The 27,838-nt window shown below is 41.0% G+C and overlaps 1 protein-coding gene across 2 annotated transcripts; it reads left to right on the forward strand.

The window, feature by feature from the left end:
* Positions 1 to 201: 201 nt before the first annotated feature.
* On the forward strand, positions 202 to 27,838 carry RACGAP1 (Rac GTPase activating protein 1). 2 transcript variants are annotated; one of them, XM_021704825.1, is made up of 17 exons: positions 202 to 353; positions 7,750 to 7,838; positions 14,087 to 14,289; positions 15,308 to 15,444; positions 16,593 to 16,662; positions 18,554 to 18,607; positions 19,276 to 19,356; positions 19,963 to 20,080; positions 20,631 to 20,761; positions 21,413 to 21,577; positions 22,797 to 22,892; positions 23,181 to 23,379; positions 24,569 to 24,677; positions 24,854 to 24,986; positions 25,115 to 25,250; positions 26,174 to 26,282; positions 26,609 to 27,838. In XM_021704825.1, exons 2-17 carry the CDS (start codon positions 7,754 to 7,756, stop codon positions 26,682 to 26,684), a joined length of 1,902 nt encoding a protein of 633 aa, XP_021560500.1. In that variant the 5' UTR covers positions 202 to 353; positions 7,750 to 7,753; the 3' UTR covers positions 26,685 to 27,838. The 2 variants fall into 2 exon arrangements, with proteins under 2 accessions (XP_021560500.1, XP_021560501.1); XM_021704826.2 differs by having other exon boundaries at positions 24,572 to 24,677.

Below are 27,838 nucleotides of genomic sequence, written 5' to 3' on the forward strand. Positions count from 1 at the left end.
CGGCTTCAGGAAAGGGATCTGGGGAGGAGAGACCCTAAAAAGACAACGCCCCCGCCCATCTGCTGACCTTAGTCAAAATGGCTGCCTTTGGCGTCGTTTTTATCAGCAAGCGCATGCCCGGCCCTGGCCCCGCCCCTCTGCACCCCTTGGCGTTGTTGCGTGCGTCGCAGCGTAGAGGGGCAGCGCGGGAGGAATAAATTTCTCTGTGATTGGTTGGTGCAGGATTTCAAACCCTAGCTGGAGGCGCGGTGCCGCTCTGCCGTTGGGTGAGGTGCGGAGGGAAGTAAGAGGAAGGCGGCCCAAGTGGGGCCAGGCGGACCCGGCCAGGTGGGCGCTAGAGGCTGCGGGAACAGGTGCGTCTGACTCTGGGTGTGTGGTAGGAGGGAGGGTGTCCGAGGTGGTGAGCCGTGGCCACCGCGGGTTCAGGGAGAAGACCGGCACCTACAGCCCCTCCTCTGGGGCTCTCCACGGGTCGGGGGAGGCTGCGGCCCGAATGGGTGGTGGCTGGGAGTGGGGGGCTTCTTTCTCGTAGCTGTGTTTTGCGGAAAGCTGGGGGCGTCTTTTTGAGGTGGTGGCTTGAACAGGGCAGGAACTGCCCCCAAGAAGTGACTTTAAGTTAAATACAGAGTTTGAGAGTGGGTGGGGTAATACCCCCATTCTCTTCAGAGGAGCAAGGAGTTTTGGAAGGGAGAAGCCCTGGTGTTTGAGAGGCGGGGGCGGCTTGAAGTGGAGCCTCTCCCTTGTGGGCTGTGTGTATCCAGGTAGGCTGGCTGAAGCAATGACATCTTGCCTGTCCCATCCGAATTCTTAGCTTTAGGAAAAACGAGGCCTTACTTTTACAATTTCACGTACGTTTCTCTTCCCTGGATTTCGTTCGTAGGCGGAGGGAGTGTTTAGCAACGTAGGGTGGGTGAGAAGATAAAGCTTTTTTTTTTTTTTTTTGAAGAAATGTCATTATCATTGTTTTGAATGTGTGGGGTGAGCTTTTCGAGTTATTGAAAGTGCTTAGAAAAGGCGCCTTTCCTATAGCTTAATCATTCAACAGGTATTTAATCAGTGCATAATGTAAGTACAATACAATATTATTTAGCCTTAAAGGAGCTTGCACTTTATTTGGGCTGATAGAACTGAAGATAACTGTGGTGAATCTAGTAGGCCTCTACCCTATTGAGTATACTGTACATTAGTATAGCCCTTTTAGAAAATATTTTGGCAATATTTATCAAGAGCTATAAGAGGTTTTTACCCTATGATATAGTAATCCCAGCCTTGGAAATCTATTCTAAGGAATACAGCCACCTAAAGAAAAAAACCTGTTCACAGTGATGTTCAATTAATTCATTCAGTGAATGTCTATTAATCATTTGCCAAATGTCAGGCCCTATTCTGGGTACAGGGGCTCAGCAGTGAACAAAACAGACAAAAATCTGCATTCTTGGAACTTAAACTGTTGGGGAGACAGACAATAAACAAAAAATTTAATATGAAAGTATGTTAGGTGAAGACAAGTGCTTTGGAGGAAAATAAAGCAGAGAAGTGTAGGGGGTAAAGGCTGCAATTGGAAATTGGGTAGTTAGGAAAGACATCAATGAGAAAACGACATTTGAATAAATCCCTGAAGGAGGTGAGGGAGTGACCATGCAGGAGATTCCAGGTAGATGTAACTGAAAAACTGAAAATTACATTAATATCCAAAGAAGAGGATCGTTAAATAACCGCTAATCAACTTTTTGTAACTTAGTGGAAACATGATGGAGAAAAGCAAAACACAAAGTTATATCAATCTATGATTGCAATATTATGAGATATGAGTATATAATGGGTAAAGATTAGTTAAGGAGATGCATGTAACTTTCACGATTAAAAAAATTAATTTTTTTAGGGCGCCTGGGTGGCTCAGTTGGTTAAGCGACTGCCTTCGGCTCAGGTCATGATTCCGGAGTCCTGGGATCGAGTCCCACATCGGGCTCCCTGCTCAGCGGGGAGTCTGCTTCTCCCTCTGACCCTATCCCCTCTCATGCTGTTTCTCTCTCTCTCAAATAAATAAAAAAAATTAAAAAAAAAAAGGATAAAATACTTTAAAAAAAAAAAAAAAAAAAATTAATTTTTTTGAACTTAGAAAAGTCACAGTTGAAGCAGTGTTTTATATCTGCCAAATGAATGTTATCAATAATAGAGATAGTAATTTTGGACTGAAACTGTTAGGGAATGTTTTAGTGAATTGGTAAGACACCAGACCTTGAAGAATGGAACACTGCAGAATGGGAAGAATCCACAGAATAGGAAGGAAAAAAAGAGACCTTAGTATACTAAACTGGTAATAATTTTCTGAGAAATAATAATTCAACTCATCTTTTTATTTTAGTCTTCATTCACGTTGGACTGAGAACATTGTTTACTCTTTCTGCAATTCATTTGTTCATAAGAACATTAGGTTTCAAGATATTCCTTCTGTCTGCCAGTTGTTTAGAGGCTTCTTATACAGTAAAGCAGAAGCTGGACATTTGGGAAAAAGGATTGCTCTGAAATGCTTTCATATGAAAGAATCTTGTAGTATTGAGACTTTCTTAGGAAATGGTTTTCTTTGGCAGTGGGAAACCTGTATTGCTGAATTCTTGGGAATCTCCGGATTTAGTAATGTTTGTGAGAATGTTTTTCATTTAAACTCTTTCCTGAAAAACTCAGACAACCTTCCATTGCTTTGTCTTACAATATTTAACACCCTTGATGGATCTAAAATGTGATGTATAGGTCTCTTAATAATGTTGTTTCTAGGAGGAAGAAGAGGATAGAGACTTTTCCCAGGATACTCTGCAGTTAAGATCTGTAATAATCTGTTATTCTGAAGGACGATGTCTGTCTCTTGGCTGGGTGATTGAAATTAAATTGGGGACTCAAAGCAATCACATCAAGCTGAGACTCTTTCCTGGTGATGTGAAATTGCTCCCTCAGGGATACTCACAGATTGGGAATCTGTAACATAGTGACTTCTCCACCTCTGGGGCTTCTCATCAATAACAGCTGAGATTCTCTAGCACCTTTTTGTTTAAAGTGCTCCACAAACTGATTTCCTTGCTACACACAGGGATCATTTCAGCTTTCCCAAAAGGCAGCTGCCTCTATAGTGAAAAGTGACAGCTGTTTTACAGCTACAAAGCAATGTACTACAATATGACTTTGTTTTTGTTTCCTTTCACATAAGTGTATCTCCTAGCTACGGAGCTAAATAATAAAGGGGGAGAAATAAAGGAGTGTTCATGTGGGTGAAAATGTGACCCAACAGGAAAATTAACATCATTTTTAATTGACATTGAATAGGATGAGTAAATTTTAGCTTTTTGAGTTACAATTTGGCAGAGATATCAGAGTTAGTACTGATGCAGAAAGATATTTTTGTCATCTATAAATAATTCCTGAATGTCACTTCTATAGAACATTAATAAAAATACATGGTCCCCTGGCATATAAAGAGAAGAGGATTATATTTTGCTAGTGCCGTTTTTGGATTACCCTAAGTAAACCTGTGTTAGAGGAAAAGCTATTTTCAGATGCTACAAGCCTCAATGTAAGACAGCTTGCTAAAGAGCCTAGACCTGGTCAAATTTTGCTGTCTTCTCCATTCTTCTTGGTCTGGGTTCCAGCTATGATTTGGTAATCACTGTGGTAGGATGTAAATAACAACTATCAGACCAAAACAAAAAACAAAAAAAATGTCATACCCACTATAATACCCTATAGTAAGGTTCAATTTATACATTATAAAACTTAACTAAGTGAATTGATGCTATTCTGTGAGGTCAATAGGCCAAATGTTATTGTTCCCACTTCTAAATGAGTCTCAGAATTTGACTTACCCCAGGTTATACTAGCAAATAGAAGAACTAAAACTTTATCCCAGGGCTTCTGTCCAAGCCATGCCTTTTTTAAACTCTTGTTTCAGTTTTCATCTATATTACACATTGATGTTCAGGAAGAATGGAAATTCTTTTGACAGTAGACTCATGGGTGTGTGTATGTGTTCTCTGATTTTCTTTTATTATTTATTTATTTATTTATTTAGTAAACTCTACGCCCAACATAGGGCTCCCACTCATGACCCTGAGATCAAGAGTAGCACGCTTTACTGACTGAGCCAGCCAGGCACCCCTATCAATTATTTATTTTTAAATATTGAGTGTGTGTGTATGTGTGTGTGTAATACAGTAGTGCCAAAGGTAAGGTTTCTCCTCTCACATGTACAGTCTACCTGGGATATAGGGTAGAAATGTGGTAAAGTGAAATTAGAGTGCAAGGTGTATGTGTCTGAATGCCAACTGAGCAAAGCAGTGGGGAAAAGGTCAGTTGAAGTGAATGAGGACAGCCTAATTTTCCTGTTGGGTCACATTTTCACCCACATGAACACTCCTTTAGTGGTTGGGTAGAGAACATGAGAGAAGAGTCCACGGGTATGGTGATCATACTTGTCAGAAAGGGAGTAACTTAAGGTGGTTCTGAGGTTTGGAACTGAGTGAATAATAACGAAATCAAAATTGAGAGTTGGTGGAGTAGGTCAGTGGGTAGAGTAGTTGCTGATACAGAACAAAGTCTCTGAATCAAGCTTCACCTCCAGGGCATCCCAAGCAAATTCAGAGCTATAGGATTGCAGTTAGGAGAGAGGCTGGAGAAGGATGGGTGATCATCTGGAGAGCTGTAATGACTAACATGGGATAGTTTGATAAGTTCTTCGAGAGATTGGAGGATTGAATTTTAGGGAATATCTGGTGTCGAGAGGGAAGAATAGAAAAAAATCCATAAACCCTTCCTAAAACTCTAAATCTGGAGAGTCTGATGGTCTGACAGTTGAAGGTTACCTCTGTTGTTTTATAGCAGAGCACTGGCAGTTCAGTTAAACAGCTGCCTCCTGGGTACCAGGCATGTTTGGACAATAATGTAGATGGAGGTAGTTGTATGAGATAACCGTTACTACGATGAGGAGATGTCCCCAGGTAGGTTCTCTGTGTCTTTAGTCTTTTTAGGAATCTGGTTGTGTTTTCAAGAGCGTACCTCCCCACAATCCTCACTCTAGGGAGTGATATACACAAAGAACATAGGCGAGAAGAATAGTGGGCTAGAGGAACTTGAGAAAATGTGAGGATTTCTTTTAAAGGGGACAAAGGATCAGGTTGTTGTATTGTCATTTAAAACAAACCTTCTGATTTTTTTTTTTTTTTAAACAACCAGTTTTTAATACTCTAGTTGCACTGTGAAATCTTCCTCTTCTGCATTCTTGGGCCGTTAGAAGTTTTCCTATGTGCAGAGTTCACTGTCTTAGTCTCAGAATGTATAGATGACTGCTGAGATAATGGAAATCAGTGCCCTAGATTAAACTTGATCAGTCTCTTCCCATTTTTACTGGAGCCAAAGGAAATCATCATTTGAATAAACTACTGAATGCCCTGCTCCTGCCCTGTAGCACTGGGTATATGTGCCTGTTTTGTCATACTGTTAAATCCATGGGCATCTCCACGGCTTCCAGATCTCTTCCTGCCAGTTTTCATGCTATTCTTTTAGTTTTGTTCTTAGTTTAGAGAAAGATCTTTGTAATAAATTTGTTAGTCTGGTTGCTTAGCAGCTTGCTGTGATTATGTAGCTTGGAACAGATACATTGCTATTTGAAAATCTTGGTTTCCAGCTCTGATTCAGGTATATGTTGCCTCCAAGCTTGGAATTGAAAGCTTTTTGGCTATTAGACCAACCATCATTTGAGTACAAATGAATAACTCTGTAGCATTTAGTAGAAAATATCTTTATGTTTATATATCCCTTTGTCCTTTGTGGGTTTTTCTGTTTTTCGTTTTTTACCGTCATAGCTTATGGCACAATCTTACAGACATTGTAAAATCACTAAACCTTCATAAAAGAGTTATTTTTTCTTTCTTTCTTTCTTTTTTTTTTTTAAGATTTTATTTATTTGACAGAGAGAGAGCACACAAACAGGCAGAGCTGCGGGCAGAGGGAGAGGGAGAAGCAGACTCCCTGCTGAGCAGGGAGCCTGATGCTGGGCTCCATCCCTGGATGGACCCTGGGATCATGACCTGAGCCACCCAGGTGCCCCCATAAAAGAGTTCTTAAAATTTTATTTAGATGCCTGAAATAAGGACCTAGACCAGAATGTTGAAGGGTGATGTGGAGAAACACAAGAATCCTTTAATGGTATTTCTAAGGACGTTCAATTTTCAAATGAAATTTATTTTTTATTTCATTTCCTTGATAATTTTTGTAACGTCCAGTTGATGTCTTTTTTCTTGATTGTTAAATGAAGACCTTATTTCCTCAAAGTGTTTCCAGGTAAAGTCTATTCAGAACAGAACTGTCTGTAAGGACACCGTTTTTAATGTAATATCAGCAGGTCTTTGGGGGGGAAATATGAAGCCTGAAATTCACTTCACAGAACACAGTAGCAAATGATTTTTTTACTTTGCCATTCTAACTGTGAAGGTGGTGTATTGTCTCCTTGACGCCAGAATGTGGTACAACATAATCCTTTGCCTATACTTAGTATAAATTTATTAGACATAGTCTCTGCACACAGTCCCAACAGAGAGCCCTGCATTACAGAAATAATTCTTGTGCTGCTGAGCTGGCGATTTCTTCACTTAATCACTCATGTGACGTCATCTGAGCCGTTGGTAGGAAATGTGCTGACCATGTCCTGCGTTTTAAAAGGCAGTTGCACGACGTGGATGGAACTGGAGGGTATTATGTTGAGTGAAATAAGTCAAACAGAGAAAGACATGTATCATATGATCTCACTGATATGAGGAATTCTTAATCTCAGGAAACAAACTGAGGGTTGCTGGAGTGGGGGGTGGGGTGGGAAGGATGGGGTGACTGGGTGATAGACACTGGGGAGGGTATGTGCTCTGGTAAGTGCTGTGAACTGTGCAAGACTGTTGAATCTCAGATCTGTACCTCTGAAACAAATAATGCAATATATGTTAAGAAAAAAAAAAAAGAAGAAGAAGAAGGTAGCGGGAGGGGAAGAATGAAGCGGGGGAAATCGGAGGGGTAGACGAACCATGAGAGACGATGGACTCTGAAAAACAAACAGGGTTCTAGAGGGGAGGGGGGTGGGAGGATGGGTTAAGCCTGGTGGTGGGTATTGAGGAGGGCACATTCTGCATGGAGCACTGGGTGTTATGCACAAACAATGAATCATGGAACACTTCATCTAAAACTAATGATGTAATGTATGGGGATTAACATAAGAATAAAAAAATAATAATAATAAAAGGCAGTTGCAATAGGGGTACTAGCTAAAAATGAAATTAAAAATAAACCTTTTAAGTTAACGTTGAAGGTCTTCAAAGTCCAGAAGGATTAAAGTGGCAAAAGCATATTAATCAATAGACTAAGAGCCACATTTTATAGTTGGTCACCTAGTAATCAACTGACATGCTTGTCCTTAATTGCTTTCCTCACAGCTCCAGAGTGATTGCAGAGTGGAGGAAAAGAAGTAGGCAGGAAGGGGATGTTATATTTAGAGGTCTGAAGTGCTTTTCTGATTTTCAAATGAATGTTAAACATTCCAACTTTGTTTTTATAATAAGGATCATACAAAACACTGATTGTTGGCTTGAGATCCTTATAATGGTAGCTACAAATGGAAGAGTCCAGATGTTAGTCACTGATGGCTATATTGGATTGCTACTGAATCTTTTGTCTGGGGGAGAAGGCAGGACCCCTAATGTATATTTGATTTCTTGGCAGAAAGATGGATATGACGATGCTGAATTTGCGGAATCTGTTTGAGCAGCTTGCACGCCGGGTGGAGATTCTCAGTGAAGGAAATGAACTCCGTAAGTCATCCTGAGCTGGCCTGTGTGAAGAGAAAAAACAGATTTCAGATTTGGGTTTTCTGCAAAGCTGAAGTGTGTTCCAGTCTTAAAAATTGTTTTTCATTTGGGCTTCCTAAAAGGAAAATGATGGTCACTTATCCATGGTCAGAGCTTAATGGACACTCATTCTAACTGGTCGCTTTTTTCCTATAGTTGTTCTTAAGTGGATTTACCCAGATTTCTTTCATTATCAAGAGTCTCTTTCCATTGAATACTTGGCATTAGTTGCCAATTTCACTTTCATACCAAGAACTGGGTAAAATCTGAAGTTCCAAGGATGTTGCTTATTTCTTTAGAGTAGTTGTCTATATTTTTTATCCTGGGCTTTCCCTCTGTGCTATAAAACATTTTCAATTGAAGAGGAGAAAAATGTCATAATTTCTATTTGAAGAAGGGACTGTTCATCTGCTTTCACCTATTTCATGTATTTGATTCTTAGGAAGAAAGGATTGAAATTGGGTAGAGAGTTGGGGAGAAAAAGGAGGTGGTGATAGAACGATGGTCTGGGAAGTAGATTAGTGCAGAAGGAGGGGGACTGATGGCCCTGACTTAAGTGATCTAAGGAATTATTTTTTATCAGCTTTTCTTTGGGTTGCCGTCATCTTCCATTTCAGATTTTCATTAATACCTAATTTAGTAAGCGTTGCTCTTAAGTCAGTCTCATTGGTATAAAAGTAATGTAAGGGCGCCTGGGTGGCTCAGTTAGTTAAGCGACTGCCTTCGGCTCAGGTCATGATCCTGGAGTCCCTGGATTGAGTCCCACATCGGGCTCCCTGCTCGGCGGGGAGCCTGCTTCTCCCTCTGACCCTCCCCCCTCTCATGTGCTCTCTCTCATTCTCTCTCTCTCAAATAAATAAATAAAATCTTTAAAAAAAAAAAAAAGTAATGTAAGAACTGTGTCTCTAACCTTTATTTATTTATTTATTCATTTATTTATTTATTGATCTTCACAGTACTTAGTATGGTGTCCTGCTTATGCCATTCAGCATTTTCTTTATTTGATGTTTTTAGTAGCTCTTATCCACTTACAGACCTTTTAAAACAATATTCTATTTTCTCTCTCTTTTTTTTTTTTAAAGATTTTATTTATTTGACAGAGAGAGACACAGCGAGAGAGGGAACACAAGCAGCGGGAGTGGGAGAGGGAGAAGCAGGCTTCCCGCGGAGCAGGGAGCCCGATGCGGGGCTCGATCCCAGGATCCTGGGATCACGACCTGAGCCGAAGGCAGACGCTTAACGACTGAGCCACCCAGGCGCCCCTATTTTCTCTCTCTTAATAGCTGTTGCATGACCCTATCATCTGATAACCAGCTCAGTAACCATGATGGCATACTAATTAGGCTTCTCTTTGAGGTCACATCATCTTAGAAGATGGATTACTTTGGAGCCCAGTGGGGAAGAGTATTGAATAAGAGATCTTAAAATTTGGGCTCATTCAGCAAATATTTAGCAAGAACCTAAAACAGGTTCTAGCACATGTTGAGTTGAGGGAAAGGGATGACTGACTAAATGGCTTCATGGATGAAAGTGGGGTGGAGCCGTAGATGTAGGGTAGGATCCCAACAGACACAGACGAAGGAGGGCATTTAGGGTGGAGGCAAGCGGGTGTGGGGCTTGAGGGGAATAGGAGTAAGGGGGGAGTGGCATAATCAGAGCAGAGCTTTTGGAAGATGACCCTGGCAGAGGGGGAGTCCAGGAGACCAATGAGGATGTGGTTGCCATAGCTCAGGGAAGAGGCAGAAGGAGCCCTAAGTAGAATGGTGTTTGTGAAGAGGGAAATAAGGGGAAATGGGTAGAAGAGACTGTGATAATAAGATCTCTATGAGGAGGCAGCTGATAGGATATGGGAGCAGAGGAAGGAATCTGCGGTTTGGAGTCCCAATAACTTGGGCTAGCTTTTAACTCATTTCTGTGTCTTTGTCTCCATCTGTAAAATAGGAATTCAAATGTCTTTATCTTTGTGGGAGTGCTGTGAGCATTTGTGGATAAAAAATGAGGGACTAGTTAGTTGTGAAAATACTTTGGAAGTAATTATGCCGAAAAAGTTAGATATTTATTTTTACAGGTATCCTTGTTTTATAAAAACATTTCTATCTTCCCATTGATTCCTGTTCTAAAATAGAGGTATGTTTTGCCTCCCTCTCCAAGTCCCTAAGTTGGAATGTTGGCTTTTGAGTAAATAGGGTGGCTTCATGTTTTCTAGACTCTAGAATCTCCTTTATACAACCACCTCAGTCTCTGTCCTCTTCTTTGATCCTAGGAATTCCTCCCATGGTTAAGTATCCTGACTCTTTATTCTTGTCTTTCATCGGTCACTTCATTTTTCTCTCTCCTTGTATAGGTTTGTTCATGTTGTTGTTGTTTTTAGCTAAGTCCAAGATTCCTGAAAGATCAGAGTGAAGGTTAATATTCAAATAAAATGACTGTAATAGCCTACTTATCTTTGATTTCCCTGGTCTACATTGTTTTTATCTTCTATTCTTATTTTATCATGAGCTGCCTGAATTTTTTTTCATGTCGTTGGTGTGTAAATTGGGAATAAATAGAACTTAATATTTATCAGGTACCTATTTTGTACCAACACAATGCTAGTGTGTGTAGGTGCAGCGCTGTGTACAGTAGGTGATACTACAGTGTATATGACTTGGTGCCTATCTTCAAGGAGATTATGGTATTTAAGTTTCAGAGATAGGTTTCTTATGAAACAGAAGATAATACAAGTGTCAAAATATATGCTTTTGGGAAGTATAGAAAAATGTAATGTGGAACAAACGGATTAGGAAAGGATTCATAGAACAGATGGGACTAGAATGGATACATAAAGAAGAGTGTAGGTAGAGCATTCTGTTTGGAGTACACAGCTTGATCACAAGGGAGAAGGCAGAAATAAGCATGGGTCTGTTCTGGGAGCAGGGACAAGAAAGGGTATTGTGTAGTGGTGGGAGGTAAGTTTGAATAGACTGGTGAGGTGGGCTTGGATGCCTGGAGTTTAAATTTGATCTGAACAGCAATTCTTCATTTATTTGTTCAATGAATATTTAAGTGCCTACTGTGTGCTACAAGGCACTGGAGATAAAAGAGACACAGCACCCTTGCCCTTAAGAAGCTTAGAGAGTGATGGGGAAAACCAAGAAGAGCCTGTGCAAAGGCACCAGGAGGAGTGAGCTGAGAAAACAAGATCTCTGGGACGGTTTTGTTTTTTTTTAAAGATTTTATTTATTTATTTGAGAGAGAGAATGAGAGACAGAGAGCATGAGAGGGAGGAGGGTCAGAGGGAGAAGCAGACTCCCTGCCGAGCAGGGAGCCCGATGCGGGACTCGATCCCGGGACTCCAGGATCATGACCTGAGCCGAAGGCGGTCGCTTAACCAACTGAGCCACCCAGGCGCCCCTCTGGGACCGTTTTAATCTATTTGCTGAACAATGAATCAAATCCTTTTTTTTGTTGTTGTTGTTGTTGCTCTTTTGTTTTTAATGAATCAGAGATTATCCTCAATTTGTTTTAAGGAAATTTCCCTTAATTCCTTTTTGATAGATGCATTTCATAGTTTATACATAACTCTTTAAAGGAAGTTAATACACCTTTTGAACGTGTACTTCATGACAGGGGCTAGTACCAAGTTGGAATTGTGATTCACAAACTGACCCAAAAAATGCCATGTTTATTGATCTCCAATATCAGAATTTTTCCTGATCTGTGATCTAACGTGCCATTTTGACCCATCCTGGCAAACTTAGTTCATAACAGAAATGTACCTAAGTAATATCTTAGGTATGCAAATGTTCTGGTTTTGGTCTAACACAAACCAAGTTGAACTAGTAATTGAATCATTCATACTATTAAAATAGGAACTATTTCCTGGAAATGAACTGATACTTTATTTGGTTTGAGTTCCATCGTCCAATTCACTTAGACTTATAATATATGCCAATTAACAATGAGTAGGGATTAAACCCCAAATTTAATAAGGTTTATCAAGAAGGAGTGTCCTTGGGGTGCCTGGGTGGCTCAGGTCATGATCTCAGGGTCCTGGGATGGAGTCTGCTTCTCCCTCTCCCTCTGCCCCTCCCCCCACTCATTCTCTCTCTCTCTCTCTCTCTCTCAAATAAATAAATAAAATCTTTTTTTAAAAAAGGAGTGTCCTAAAGAACAAACAAATGAGCAAAATTAGGTCCAGTGGAAATCTTTTCTTTTTTTTTTTTTTTTTAAGATTTTATTTATTTGAGAGAGAGAATGAGAGACAGAGAGCATGAGAGAAAGGAGGGTCAGAGGGAGAAGCAGACTCCTTGCTGAGCAGGGAGCCCGATGTGGGACTCGATCCCGGGACTCCAGGATCATGACCTGAGCCGAAGGCAGTCGCTTAACCAACTGAGCCACCCAGGCGCCCCAAGTGGAAATCTTTTCATTTTCAAAATTGTTTTTTAATTCAGTAGGTATTTGAGTGTGTATGGAGCACTATATTTAGAAACATTTAATGGACCACAGTGTGGAGCTAGAAAGTTTTTAGACGTGTAGTTGAAAAGTATATTTCTTGTTCTTTATTTTTTTGAAATTGAAGTACTATTACATACATCAGAAAAGTACACAAATCATAAGTGTAGTACTTGATGAATTGCCAGAGTGAACATGGCTAAGAACTAGCTCTTTAAAAAAATTTTTTGTGAATCTACATTGTTGAAATAGTTAAATTGGCAAAAGGATGTATTTTCTTTTTCTTTAAATTAAGAAGGAAAAAAATTTAGTTATGTGTTCTAAACTTAACAAAACCAACATACTATTTAAAGCTATTTGAATTGTAGCTATATATATATGTATGTATATGTGTACATATATTTATCTTTTTTTTTTTTTAAAGATTTTATTTATTTGAGAGAGAGAATGAGAGACAGAGAGCACATGAGAGGGGGAGAGTCAGAGGGAGAAGCAGACTCCCTGCTGAGCAGGGAGCCCGATGTGGGACTCGATCCTGGGACTCCAGGATCATGACCTGAGCCGAAGGCAGTCGCCCAACCAACTGAGCCACCCAGGCGCCCCATATATTTATCTTTGATAGTTGCATTGTCTAAGATAACTAGGTCATAATATCCTGTTCTGCTAAAACCTGTTGTTTGTTACAAACTGAAGTGTCCTTTGTGTAGGACGCTTTCTCTAGATTGAATTGGCAGTCTAATTTGTAAGTTTGAAATTTAGTCCAATTATTAAGACTGAAAAGGGCACTATATTCATTGTTTCTATGCTCTTAGGTTAAATTCAAACAGGAAAGGTGCCCTTACTACCCAAGAATCTGCTAGCTTTGTGTGCCTGTGGCCTAGTTTCAGCTGTAAACTGGGTTAATTTGGCCAGCAGCAGATGTACACCTTGGGAACTTCCTCCATGAAGGTGGTGGGGAGTTATGCCTAGAGATAGATCAAGGGTAACGAGAAAATAGGAAGGCAGTGTAGAACAGTCTTTGCCAATAGCAGGTGGCAAGCGTGAATGCCACCAGGGTTATCATGCTTTGAGGCACTGTGGTCTCTCTGCAGACATGTGGAAAGAGTCCACATTCCGCCTTCAGTGACTCACCCAAAGTTAGTATGATCTGTTCTTCTTGTGTCTTTCCCACTGAAACGTTTATACACCCTTCAGGGCAGTGTTAAACAGCACAAGCAAATTGGCTCTTTACTTTCAAATCAATATTTGTATAATTATATAGTTGAATGGAATTGCAGGCCTAGACATCTATAATATTAATCTATGTCTACTGGAGCATATTACAGCAGTTACATTTGAATTTGCTGTTTAACGTCTCTCTGATGCAGCAATGCATGACTCTAAAGGAGACTGTTTTTGTTTTATAGCTGTAACTGTCCTGGTGCGCGACAGCTGCCCCAAAGGTATCCCCCTTTGGTTGCCTTCTGTTCAGGAGCTTTCAGTGTTGGTATTACATCTGGAGCCAGGTGACTAATGAGTTACTTATTCCATAGCAGATGCCACTGGCTAAGCCAAAGTAAGTGGCCAATTGAAACAGGAATTGCTCTCCACAAAGCTGTCATGCAGGGTGATGAACATATATCCAGGATCTGCTCCTGGTTATTTTCAGCTGGCTTTGTCTAGAGTTTAGCTGGTCCCTTAATTATATATTTGGAGGAAAACTGACTAGAGGACTCAGTCATTAGAGCATTAGTACTGTGTTTGGAGCTCGAATTATTGAAGTTTCCCTCTTTCCTTAGAATTCATCCAGTTGGCAAAGGACTTTGAGGATTTCCGTAAAAAGTGGCAGAGAACAGACCACGAGCTGGGGAAGTACAAGGATCTTTTGATGAAAGCAGAGACTGAGCGTAGTGCTCTGGATGTTAAACTGAAGCACGCACGCAATCAGGTGGATGTCGAGATCAAACGGAGACAGCGAGCTGAGGCTGACTGCGAAAAGCTGGTGTGTATTGTTCTCTACACCAGAACTGCGGCAGTGGGGGGAGGGCGCGGCATCATTTGGTCATGTTTCCACCTGCCAGTTATACTCAGTTTCTTCTTCCACATTAAAGAACTAAAAGCAACCCATCCATTGACAAGTTGGCCTTGATTGGAGCTGAAATTGCAGCGTAGGAACCCTGCTCTTCATAGGCTGAAATTTAAATTTTTTTTTCTCTTTTAGACTTGAAACTATTACTTACTAGATTTCAGATGAGAATTTAAAGAATTAAAATTAGGCAGGGAATTCCTAGCGTGCTTGGTCTGTCACAAGATGTTGGCTGTCTCTCATGCTGCCCAGAATAGCCTCATCCTTTTGTCAATAGCTAGTACTTTGTTATTGATTCAGGCAAGACAACTCTAAGGTTTTCCATCATTACTGCTCCTAATTCAGGGTAAGGGGCTAGATGTATTCAGTCAGTTGAGCAATGTGACTAACGTGGAACACTGTCATTTTGATGTACCAGGATGGGTCATGGTACAAAGGAAGGCCTTCATGAGGAGGCACTAATCCATCTTGGTACAGTGTTAAATGCCTCAGTAAGCTCAAATTGACTGGTTCCAGTGTGTCACAGCTTTGTATCCATCTTAATGCATTTTGCTCCACCATTTAGAAAGGTGGGTGGCTGCTTTGATCCATAGAGGAAGCCAATAATTGTCCTGATAAAATGACACTAAATTGTTTTTGCTAGCGAAATCTATTTTGGGACTCTCATTTTGCAATACTGTCTTGGATTTCCAGCTTGACCCAAAAGTCTTGTAGCAGAAAGCCCACTATTCTGGATGGAGTTCATTTTACCAGTCAGAAATCAGACCCAATCTGGGCTTGATGTGAATTAATATGCTATCGGTGTAGCAGCTTTCCTGAAGGCTCATTTGCATAATGCTGTATTTTAATGTCTTCTGGTCTGCCCGTCCCATAAATTTGAGGTGAAGTTTCTCTCCTGGTTAGTTAGGATGTTTTACTCTGCTTTGGTCTGCAGGAAAGACAGATTCAGCTGATTCGAGAGATGCTCATGTGTGACACATCTGGCAGCATTCAACTAAGTGAGGAGCAAAAATCAGCTCTGGCTTTTCTCAACAGAGGCCAGCCGTCCAGCGGCAATGCTGGGAACAAAAGGTGGGGAAACCGCATCTGTTGTTATCTGATCACGAGCAACGCAGCTGTCACAAGTTCTTGCTATCTGAACTCTTAAATAGGCTGCTTCTGGAATGTGTGCTGAATAAAGCAGAAGACGACTTTGGAGGAAGCGTGGGTGGGAAATAAAGGCACAGGGGCCTCCCAATTTCTTTTATCTTCTTTTGTTTTTGATCTTTCCTTAGGATGTTGTTTCACCATGGGTAAAATTTTGATGTTGGTGCTAAACTGCACATCAATAACTAATCCCACTCATTGCTAAGAAACCTAAAGGTGAAAGTGGCAGTTCAGCAGTACTTTCAGTGTTTACTCTCCAGAGAGCTCTTGTAGCTCTTCTGGTTTAGAAGGCCTTCTGTGAGCCAAGACCAGACAATAATTTTGGTTCCACTGCATCACTATTTAAAATAGTCTCAACCAGGCTTAGAATTTAACACCCCAATACAATACGTAGGGAAAGGTCAGCACTCTTCGAGCTATTTATTTTGTTGCCTGGTTGTTTTATGGGGAATCTTTATAACTGAGAGGATATATGGGCTTAATTTCTTCAAAAGCTAATGCTGGGTAATACTCTTTCTTGTAGAAAGCACCCACAATTGGGATCAGATTAAACTTCACTCTTCTGCCTGTGAATTTTTAGTAGCCTGTTCAGCAGGGAGTAGCACCCATGCTATTGTAACTTTCTTTTTTATTTATTTATTTGAGAGAGAGAGAGTGAGAAAGAGCATGAGACGGGAGAGGGTCAGAGGGAGAAGCAGACCCCCCGCTGAGCGGGGAGCCCGATGCGGGACTCGATCCCGGGACTCCAGGATCATGACCCGAGCCGAAGGCAGTCGCTTAACCAACTGAGCCACCCAGGCGCCCTGACTGTAACTTTCAACTGCTGTTGTGAGGTCTTTGCCGAAAAAGCAGCTGTGCTGCATGTGTCCTCATGCATGCACAGCCACGCTCTCCCATGGAAACCATAGCAAGCAGCCACCACAACTAGGCTTTGAACTTGTAGTTGTCGCCATAGGAAGGCACTGCTATGAAATTGCTGGTGTTACCTGACCACTGTGACTCGTTCTGAGCGTTCATGCATTTTATTTTCCAGAGTCTTCTGTATCTAATACTGTGTTGTTTCTCTCATCTAGATTGTCAACTATTGACGAATCTGGTTCCATTTTATCAGATATCAGCTTTGACAAGACTGACGAATCGCTGGTAATAAACGTTTGATCTCTGAGAATTGTCTATTTTTCTTACCCCTGCTCCCTCAGGAATCTCTCTCTTGTCCTCTCTTCTGGAATTCCTTTATTACTGTTTTATTAGTTGATGTGTTACAGATACTGAGCTAGCATTTTATTTTATTTTATTGATTAATTTCTTTAAAGATTTTACTTATTTATGAGAGAGAGAGAGAGAAAGAGAACGCATGGTGTAGGGGAGGGGCAGAGGGAGAGGGAGAAAGTGTCTTTAAGCAGACTCTGCACTGAGAGTGGAACCGGATGCAGCAGGGCTCGATCTCAGACCCTGAGATCACGACCTGAGCCAAAACCAAGAGTCAAACACTTAACCAACTGCACCACTCAGGCGCCCCTGTGCTAGCATTTTAAAATAAAAATCCACACAGGCTATAAGAGACTGGCTTATATATTTAGTTTCTGGAAGTGAGAATATAGAATTCAGGATTTGGTATGAGGTTAAATTTATTTAATGGATCTGTGAGCTACATGTACTAATTGACTGTATCTTGGCTTATTCAAAAGCCCCAGCTAGCAATAAAAAAAAAAATTTAGTAAGATTCTACCCAGGCAGGGTTTATTTGCTGCTCTTGGAGAGAATAGACTTGTGCCTTATTCAGAATTAGTTTGGTTCTTGAAGAAAACTTAGTCATACTTCACAATTAGAAGGAAACCAGTGCTCTGGAGCTTCAGCCAGAAGACTGACAAAGTTTCCAGGCACTCTATAATGCTTTGTTCAACCGTGATTAACTGGTCTAAACTCTTTGTTACCCTGCTTTTGTCGGGCAGCACCCTTTTCTTAACTTATGGTGGTGTTTCTGCATAAAAGGTCATCTCTTGATATTTCAGTCTTTGATGTTCAGAGACTGGTGGTTTATTGGTTTGTGTATCTTGCCTGTTTTACTGGCCGAAAGCTAGCAAACAAAGCAATAAATCAGGAGGTTATTTGTGGTTGGTTTTCTGATAGTGAAAGAAGTGATGACTACTTGTTATATGGGCTAGGAGCGTTCTGTCCTAAATCAGTGTTTGGGGAAATCATTGCCATTTTATAGATATAAATAATAAGGAATGATATGAATAGGTCTGGGATATATAATAAAACTAGAACATATTAATAGCTGATTTTGGAGCTAGACCTACTTATGGTGTATCTGTTGTAACCCAAACTGAATCAAATAATCAGTAGCTAAATTAAATTACGTGACCAGGAATTGGAGAGATTAGATTTCATTTAGCTAAGCTACCAGTTGCTATGTACTACTGTTTCTGGGTTTTGTGTTTTCAGGGATTATTAGGAGTAAGGAAATCACATGAATGTAAATGGTTAAACTAAGTGAAGTGAAACTAGACCACGGTAAAAAACATAATTCTCCAGTGGTGAATGTCTTTGTTGGGGCCCAAGGAAGAGGGATGTTTGGGAAATGTAAAACCCGAACTAGAACTTTTTAAGTGGCTACATTGTACAGAACGTCTGATTAGATAGCAATCCCTTAAGAGTAAGAAGGACATCTAACCCGATCAGTATAGTGCCTGAGATTCTGTGAGTTCTACAACTAATTACAGAAATAGTCAGAAATAAAGGACCAGGCACTGAAGATAATCACGACAGAAGTTGATTCTCTAACCTTTTCTTGCCTCTGTGGTATTGACTCCTGACTCTATTATAATAGCTTCAATTTTGGAAAGAAAGCAAGTTAACTTACCATAGCTCTGTAGCTACAGCACCTGAGACCCTCCCTTCCCCTTTGCCCAAATTGTAAGTTAGGCAGTCTGACTCAAAAAGCCTTTAAAGTTCTCTGTAAATTTATTTGCACAGGGTTTAGGGGAGGCCTAATAACAGAAAGAAATTAATGCAGTGTAATTGTCAACAGGATTGGGATTCTTCTTTGGTAAAGACTTTCAAACTCAAGAAGAGAGAAAAGAGGGTACGTATGGTTTTGTTTAGTTTTTGTTGTTGTTTTTACAAAATTACAATAAAGGAGTTTTGTTTAGAAAATTTTCCATGATACAGCATTCCTGACATGTTGCTCTAACCATAGTTAAACACCCATTACAAATGAATTCATGCTGGGGGGGTGGTATGGACGATCCTCAGGGTAGTAACTCAGGACAGAACCTTTCCTATTTCACTGTTCTGGCTGCCTTAGTTCATTCATGGAGTGGAAAAGGATATACTTGAGTTTGTTTTGAGTTGTCATAGGAATTTTTACGCAGGACTTTTGTACTCTAATAGAATTTTCAGATGAAATGTGTGTATAATGGGATATGCAGAGCTCTGTGTGTGCTTGTTTAGGGTACTTAATATGTTTCCAAAGACTTCATGTCCTTAGATAGGATTACAGCTCGACTTTTTCTGGTGCTGTCATCTAAATTTTTCCAAAGCTTGTTTGTTTCTTTTAGGGCACTGAGGGCATTTTTGTGTTGTTACAACTTAAGCTTCATGTGGAAATAGAATGAGAGAGAGGATATTGTTATTTACCATAGCCCTGGTACCTAGGACTTTCACCCAAGTTGTCTAATGGAATAATTTTATTTTCCGTGCTTCAGAACTTCTGTTTCACACTGAACTCCTTGGTCTTTGTCTCCTTTCCAGCGCTCTAGTAGCCGACAGTTCATTGATGGTCCCCCTGGACCTGTAAAGAAGACTCGTTCCATTGGCTCCACAGTAGACCAGGTAAGAATAGTCAGGCCAAGAGAATTGTGGTTGTGAACACATCAGAGGTTAGTGGCCCCAGCCATGAAGAATCCTGAGTCAAGGGGTGCTTGGGTGGTTCAGTCGGTTAAGCATTTGACTTTGGCTCAGGTCATGATCTTGGGGTTCTGGGGTCAAGCCCCACGTTGGGCTCCTTGCTCAGTGGGGAGTCTCCTTGTCCCTCTCCCTCCCCTTCTGCCCCTCCCCCTGTTTGCGCTCTCTCTGTCTCTCTGTCTCAAATAAATAATTAAATAGAATCCTGAGTCAACCCTGCAACGTTATTTTGAGAGAGAGATTTGGTGCGTTTTTCTATGTAATAATAGGATCCTTATCATCCATATGAATGGAATCATTCTGACTGAGTAAACAACTGTCAGCTTTGTATTTGTTTCTTAGTTGCTTGTATGTATGCCTCTGTGACCTATATTTCTGTTCGAAAGTATGAGGTTTCAACGGAGTGTTTTTGAGCTGGGTCTGTAGTTCCTGACCAAGATTCAGGAATTTTTCAACCACTCCAAAATTACCCTATAGTGGAGGGGAAATTAGTTTCACATGTTTGTCCTTCCCTCATTTCTACTTTTGTTTCAGGGGAATGAATCCATAGTTGCAAAAACTACAGTGACTGTTCCCAATGATGGCGGGCCCATCGAAGCTGTGTCCACAATTGAGACTGTGCCATACTGGACAAGAAGCCGAAGGAAAACAGGTCCACTGGGTTTGTAGCTAAATCGCCTGTGTAAAACAACTGGTGAAATTTCGGGAGACTTGGCTTTTTAGAACCCTTTGAGGCAGGGATTGGATATTGTGGGTAGTTTCTTGCTCCTGCTTTCTGAAGGCCAGAGCACTGTGTTATACTCTACCTTTGGATTGCTAGCCTGGCCTGTGCCACTCACACATAATATGTTCTTTCTTTCTTTCTTTTTTTTAATGTTTATTTATTTATTGGAGAGAGAGGGAGGGGCAGAGGGAGAGGATCTTCAAGCAGACTCCCCGATGAGCATGGGCCCATACAGGCCTTGATCTCAGGACCCATGAGATCATGACCTGAGCCGAAACCAAGAGTCGGATGCTCAACCGACTAAGCCGCCCAGGTGCCCCATAACTCATTATTCTTGCAATGATTTTTTCTGCATAGCCATTGTTGTCGCTTCTGATTATGGTTACAAATTACTGGTTGTCTACTAGTTATATTAAAATCGGGGTTAAAATTCACAAGGAACAAAATATTAAGAAGCTTAAAGTTGCTTGTTTTCTAGGTACTTTGCAACCTTGGAATAGCGACTCCACCTTGAGCAATAGGCAGCTGGAGCCAAGAACTGAGACAGACAGTTCCAGCACTCCACAGAGTAATGGAGGGATGCGCCTGCATGACTTTGTCTCTAAGACGGTAGATGTGATCGCTCTTTCTTCTTTTGGGCACACTTAATTTTTTTATTGTGAAAGTAATATATACCGGGAACAGATTTAAATAACTTAGTGTTAGAAAGTTAAATGTCAGATCTCCTTTCAGTTCTACTCTTCAGGGCTGACTGCTGGTTACAGAGGGTCTATATATTTCCATTCTGTGAGTAATATTACATTAAAGCAGCTTTTCAGAAGCAGTTGTTTATGCTTTTTAGTGATATGTATTTACATAGTATGCTTGAATATAGCACATTTTACCTTTGTCCCATTGGATTTCCTCATAAAAAGCCAAGCAACCTGAGGCTCAGAAGAGTTAACTGCTTTGTTTGAGCCACAGGACAGCAAGTGGCAGAGTTAACATGGAGATTTTGTCAACAGGTTCTTTCCACTACCGCACACCGCCCCCTTCCAGCTGGATGACCTTATGCAAATTACACAGCCTTGTTGGCTTCTGTTTCCTTAGCTTAAAGAACAAAACCTGTGTTGTAGGACTATTGTGAGAATTATACAAGTATTTGTAAAGGGATTAGGAAGTTGTTTGGCACATCCTAAGTGCTTAATAAATGCTGGTTGTTGATGATGATAATTTTCTAATTCAGACCCCTCTGTTATTTCTGTCCTCTTTTGTCCTCAGGTTATTAAACCTGAATCTTGTGTTCCATGTGGAAAGCGGATAAAATTTGGCAAGCTGTCTCTGAAGTGTCGCGACTGTCGTGTGGTCTCTCATCCAGAATGTCGGGACCGCTGTCCCCTTCCCTGCATTCCTACCCTAATAGGAACGCCTGTCAAGATTGGAGAGGTAGAACCTATGGGGGCCGTCCTCGTGTTACTGCTTCTGTAGCTTTTTCAAAGCTTAATGTCAGTTTTTATCCTAAAATTAGTGATGCCAAGCATAGTTTTTCCTACAAATGATGAAGAGAAATGATAAAATGTTAACTTGCAGCCGAGTCCTGCTTGGGTTTGTCTGTTTAGTAACTTTTTTATACCAGACTTCTCTTCCCTTCCCTCCTTCCATCCTCTCCCCTCTTCCCTCCTCATCCTCCCTCCCTCCCTTTCCTTCTTTCCTTCCTTCTTCCTCCCGCCCCCTTCCCCTTCCTTTCTTCCTCTTCTCTTCCTTCTGCTCCACATCCTATTCTTGTTTTGTAAAATTCCAAACATATACAGAAGTAGATTAGGATAACTAACCTCTGGTTCCTATCACTCAACTTCTGTGATTACTAGTTCATGTCCAGTCTTGATTTATCAGTACCCCCATGTCCTCCTCCTGGCCCTGTCCAGTGAATTACCTTGAAACAAATCCCAGCCATCATATAATTTCATCTGTGAATGTACTTCCTCTTATGTTAGAGGTATCCCATACTAAGCTATTAAGATTCGATTGCTTATTTTTAAAAACTGATTCAATCTATTAAGAAATTATTTATTGTATGAATAACATTAACAAGATTCAGAACAAAATGATTATGCTGCTACCCAGCCCCTAGCAAATCAAATGTTACTTTTCTTTAATCTTAACAGTTCTTATTCGTGCATGTAATTGGTTACAAATTTTTTCTACTCTGATAGAGAACCATGGAGTTCTCCTCTACAGATAGGTTTGTGTCCCGATCAACTGTGAGTTGTGTTAAATAATTTTTCTAAGAAAAATTAAAGGGTAAAAAAGGTTTTCTTTTTTAGAATAATAAATTAGTTCATATTAAAGACCATACCTGTAATCTCATTATTGCTTGCTTTCTGAGGCCCTTGAGGAGAGGAGAAGCAGGGACAGAGTTGTAGCTAGTGGTCTTATTACTTGTTCATGCAAGAGTGTGGTATATGTGACCATAGATCAGTCCTGTTGGGGTTGTAGGAAAAATACAGCTGAGAGTCTCTGTTCTAATATATGGTTTGGGAATAGGAGTTTAAAAGTAAACCTGATGTCCCAGCCCTGAGTATTAGTTTGGAGATGGTTCTTCCTACTAGTCTTGATTTGCTGGTCTAAGTGGTATAAATAATAATTTAAAACTCTCCCTTTTCAGGGAATGCTGGCAGATTATGTGTCCCAGACTTCTCCAATGATCCCCTCCATTGTTGTCCATTGCGTAAATGAGATTGAGCAGAGAGGGCTGACTGAGGTAAGAGTCGACCTTCAGGGGTTCCTGGGTGGCTCAGTTAAGCCACCAACTCTTGATATCCGCTCAGGTCATGGTCTCAGGGTTGTGAGACTGGGCCTGTGTCAGGCTCCGAGCTGGGCATGGAGTCTGCTTAAGATTCTCTCTCCCTCTCCCTCTTTCCCCCCCCCCCCCCCCCCCCCCCCCCACCCTCTCTTAAAAAAAAAAAAAAAACTACCTTCAGAGAGTGTGAATTTGTTATTTGTGTTAATAATTAGGAGTTCTTAACTGAAAGTGTCACCTTGATAATAGACAGGCCTGTATCGGATCTCTGGCTGTGACCGGACAGTAAAAGAGCTGAAAGAGAAATTCCTCAGAGTGAAAACTGTACCCCTCCTCAGCAAAGTGGATGATATCCACGCTATCTGTAGCCTCCTGAAGGACTTCCTCCGAAACCTCAAAGAACCCCTTCTGACTTTTCGGCTAAACAAGACTTTCATGGAGGCGGCAGGTAAGAGGAGCTCTTACTACTAGAATGTGAGTCCCATAGGGGCAGGAAATTTTGACTCTTCTTGTACCACTCAGTACAATGCCTGCAACATTGTGGATGCACACATGCTTTGATGGAAGAAGAACTATATCAGTGTTCTTGGTGCCTGTCCTCTTCTTCTCTAAACTATATAAGGTACTGACAGGGGGGCCATGTGAAAGACTGTGGATCTTGTCAGCAAAGGTCTTGTAAAATTTATCTTAAAATTGAAATTTGCCACTCCTACTGCTACCACTCTTGACATCTGTCGTCCTGGAGTGGCAAAAGAACTTACTGATTTTCCTCTTTCTATTCTCGGCCCTCTGTATGATCCTCAAACGGTATCTAGAGGGGTCTTTCCAAAATTTAAATTAGATGATGTCTCTTCTGTCCTTAGTTTTCTCCAGTGACTTCCCATTGCTCTCAAAATCAAATCCACAGTCCTTCACATGGCCCCAAAGACTCCACCTGTAGGATTCGGCTCCTGGTTACGTCTCTAGAATCATTTATCTCAACAACCTTCCCTTCTTTCTTCTCCCGATACGCCGGGATGCTTGCAGTTCTTAGCACATAACCAGGCTTACTCCCCTCTTGAGGCTGTTGCATTCGTTATTGTCTCGGCCTGGAATGTATTTGCATGATTTGCTCCTTTATTTCTTTCAGGTTTCTTTGTGGGTATCTTGTCCTCAGAAATACCTTTCCTGACCACCTTGTCCAAAATAACTGTGCCCATTACTTTCTAGCTTCTACTATATAGCACTAACTGATACCTGCTTTTTGACTCACTCCTCCAATAGAATGTGAGTTCCATGAGGCAAGGTCTTTGTTTAATTCTGCTTTACCTGAGCACCTAGAATAGTACCTGGTCCATAGTAGGCCCCTGACCATGGTTTATAAACGAACACCTTCTTGGTAATTGTAGTCGCTGCAGTTGTGGGTTGCTAGCTGCTTTCCCTAACTCCAGGAGCCGATTTTTTTTTAAAGGTTCTGATTTCTAATATTGAGCTGTTGGCCAGTGTCCTGCTTGTTAATGAAACTGGAGTTTGATGCAGTCATGAACCTAATCAAGTTTCAGAAGCTTACTGTATAGATGAGACTTTGTGGTCGATCACTTGGAAGCACGCTGTCAAGGGAAAGAAGTCTAGGGCTCTTGGTGTTCTCTTTTCATTTGCAGAACTCACAGATGAGGACAACAGCATAGCTGCCATGTACCAGGCTGTTGGTGAACTGCCCCAGGCCAACAGAGACACATTAGCTTTCCTCATGATTCACTTGCAGAGGTGAGTACAGCAGAAACTTGCTTCTGGGAGCTTGGGAATTTGCCAAGGGGAATATAATGTGGGTTGGGTGTTAGGGAGGGAATGTGAAGGGTGAATTGTTTTCTGGTAGATCTTATCTTTTGGTCTGTGTTTAAGCAGAAGAGCAAGTCTTCTAATTGAGTGTTCTCTTGCTTTAGAGTGGCTCAGAGCCCAAACACTAAAATGGATGTGGCCAATCTGGCTAAAGTCTTTGGGCCTACCATAGTTGCCCATGCTGTGCCCAATCCAGATCCAGTGGTAATGTTACAGGACATCAAGCGTCAGCCCAAGGTAAGCAAGTGCACTGTATATATAAAAAATATATATATAAACCTGTTTGACATGATAACATGAGAGAGTGGTGAGAGGTAGGCCCTAAGCTTTGGAAGTGTGCTAACCTCTGTTTGGTGGCTGTTTAGGTGGTAGAACGCCTGCTTTCACTGCCCCTGGAATACTGGAGTCAGTTCATGATGGTGGAACAAGAGAACATTGACCCCATGCATGTCATTGAAAACTCAAATGCCCTTTCAACACCACAGACACCAGATATTAAAGGTAAGGCCCGATCTGACTCCCTCTCTGGTTTTGGCCATGTACCCTCTCCCTGCCTTTGCTAGAGCTATTTAGAATTCATATTCTTCAATAAAATTAAGTTTGTTATGAGGATTCTAACATTAAAAGAAAATTTGTACAGTTCTACCATCCTAACTTCTTTTTTCACTTTTATGGAATGTGGTTCTCCTTCTTTTCCTTATACATATGGATATTTTAGAAATATAATAACAATTCAGATAGAATTTGATCTTATTTCACTTAGCATATTGTGAGAATGTTTTTTGTTCCTATGTAATTTTATCATTTTTATGGTTGTAAATAGTCATTTACTTAACACATTCCATTAGGAATTGATGTTATTTTTGAATTTTCCATAGTTACTAATAGTGCTGATATCAGCATTATATGTATATACCTCTGTTTCCCCTAATACTAAATTCCCAGGAGTGGGAATCGCTGAATTAAAGGGCTTGAACATTTTTATGTTTCACCAACTTCATTTCTTAAAGGCTTTTGCCAATTTGTATTGCCACCAGAAATGTTTGAGTTTCGTTTCTTCCAACTTTACTGGCTTTGGAGACTTGACCTCTCATTTTTACAAGATCCTTTTTAAGAAAGAACGTTGTTTTTTCTAATATAGGTAAGAATCAAGTGGTCAAACATTAGATTTGTGAATGTTGGAGTTTGAGAATGGCCTAAATCAGGAAGTGAATGTCAGCTATTCATTGAGCAGTTGCCTACATAGTTAAGAAGATAGACTGGTGTGTTACAGACGATGACAAAAATGATCTCTGGGACTTTGCTTGGGTCTCTAACCTTAGCTCTTAAGTGCTTCATAGGGTATTCAGCTGAAAACTGGTCACCCACAAGGGTGCTTTTCTTTTTGCCCTTCCTTTAAAAATATGTCTTAACTTTGATTGAAGTGAGTTTACTGGGGCCTGTGACCACTCCTGAGCATCAGCTTCTCAAGACTCCTTCATCTAGTTCCCTGTCGCAGAGAGTGCGCTCCACCCTCACCAAGAACACGCCCAGGTATGTGGAACCGGCTGGCTTGGGAACTAAAAAAGGACTCTTTCCTTAGACCTCTCTTCCCAGCATACTGAAGCTCGTATTGAAGGGAAAATGGAATGAGGCCTTCAGCTAGCAGCTAGCCTTTAAAAGCTAATCTGGAGCCATAAGGACCCCTTTTTGAAAAGGGTCTAAAGGTTTTGTTTCTCCTCTCTCATCTCAGGCGACAAAGAGTAGTTTGCCGAGTAGTTGAGGAGGGTTTCCTGTTTTTAGCTGATAATATCAAGTAATGTTAGAGTTGTTTATTTGCCTTCTTTTCATAGAATACTGTTTTGGTTCATTCTCCGTAGATTTGGGAGCAAAAGCAAGTCTGCCACCAACCTAGGACGACAAGGCAACTTTTTTGCTTCTCCGATGCTCAAGTGAAGTCACATCTCCTGTTACTTGCCCGCATTCCCTGGCTGCAAGGAAGGGCGCACCTGTATTCTCTGCTCTGCAGCCTCCTGTACTCATTACTACTTTTAGCATTCTCCAGGCTTTTCATCAAGTTTAATTGTGCATGGGGGTTTTATTAAAACTATATATATCTCCCTCTCTTTCTCCTCAAGTAATGTCATATCAACACCTTGTGCTGTCGTTGTTGGGAGCTTTTAGATGGGAGATCTTTACAGCGGTAGAAGGGAGAATATGGAATTCATTGTGACTGGGGGCGGGCGCATCCCTTTGGCTTAAAGCCAAATGCTGCTCATGACTGATCCTTCTCTGGTGTTATTTAGAACGAATTTCCATGAGACAGTGACAGAAGCTGCACCTCTTTGGTTAAGACTGACTTGTCTCAGGGTGGGAGGTGGGAGGGCAGGGTAAAGAAAGGTTGGACAGAGGATTTAGGATGGCTCCTTCTGAGAACTTGGAGGTCCCCTTCCCCCAGTATGAACTCAGCTGTAACGTGGAGCCTTCATAAAAATGGATAGGGTGAGGACAGAACCAGTGATGGGGGTGTGCTTATTAGCTTCGATTCGGATTGATTAGGTGTAATAGTGTTAAGTGGCACAACCTTGTAAAAGTGATACTACAACTTGTATTTATCTCTAATGGGCCTCTGGCTGGACTTTGGTTTGCTTGGGGTCAAAGCCAGTTTGTATTTCAGTTGAATTCGTTCTGATGCTTGACCCTCCTGTCCCCTTGTCCATTGGAGCCCGACTTCTAAAGGTCCTATGCCGTCTATTTGGCATCCCAGTTCACAATTAAGAGTAGGCTATAAGGGGAGATTGTCAATATTTTGTGTGGCAAGAAAAGCCACAGTCATTTTGTCTTTGCACTTTGGTTGCTAAAATCTTCCTATGGAACATAGCCACATCTAGATAAATGTGAACTTTTTCTTTTATTAAAATTATTTCCAATGTCTACAAAAATGCTTTCTTCTGTAGAATGTTTTTGACCCATAGTCACCTTTGTCTGTAAAACACCTATTTAGAATAATATTTGGAAAAAAATAAATCGTATTTTCAAAAGTTCTGCGAGGTTGGTTTTCTTGTCCTGGAAGGTAACCTTCAATGCCTTTTTAAAGAAAATATTTTTCC

Source organism: Neomonachus schauinslandi, chromosome 5, assembly GCF_002201575.2.
Source record: "Neomonachus schauinslandi chromosome 5, ASM220157v2, whole genome shotgun sequence".
Classification (NCBI taxonomy): Eukaryota; Metazoa; Chordata; class Mammalia; order Carnivora; family Phocidae; genus Neomonachus; species Neomonachus schauinslandi.

What these genes read in the sequence shown, in the direction of transcription:
- RACGAP1 (XM_021704825.1), top strand. Translation starts at nt 7,754, where the DNA reads ATGGATATGACGATGCTGAATTTGCGGAATCTGTTTGAGCAGCTTGCA. An exon ending in TTGGCTCCACAGTAGACCAG is followed by an intron (nt 19,357 to 19,962) that starts GTAAGAATAGTC and finishes CTTTTGTTTCAG; the next exon opens with GGGAATGAATCCATAGTTGC. An exon ending in GACTTTCATGGAGGCGGCAG is followed by an intron (nt 23,380 to 24,568) that starts GTAAGAGGAGCT and finishes TCTTTTCATTTG; the next exon opens with CAGAACTCACAGATGAGGAC.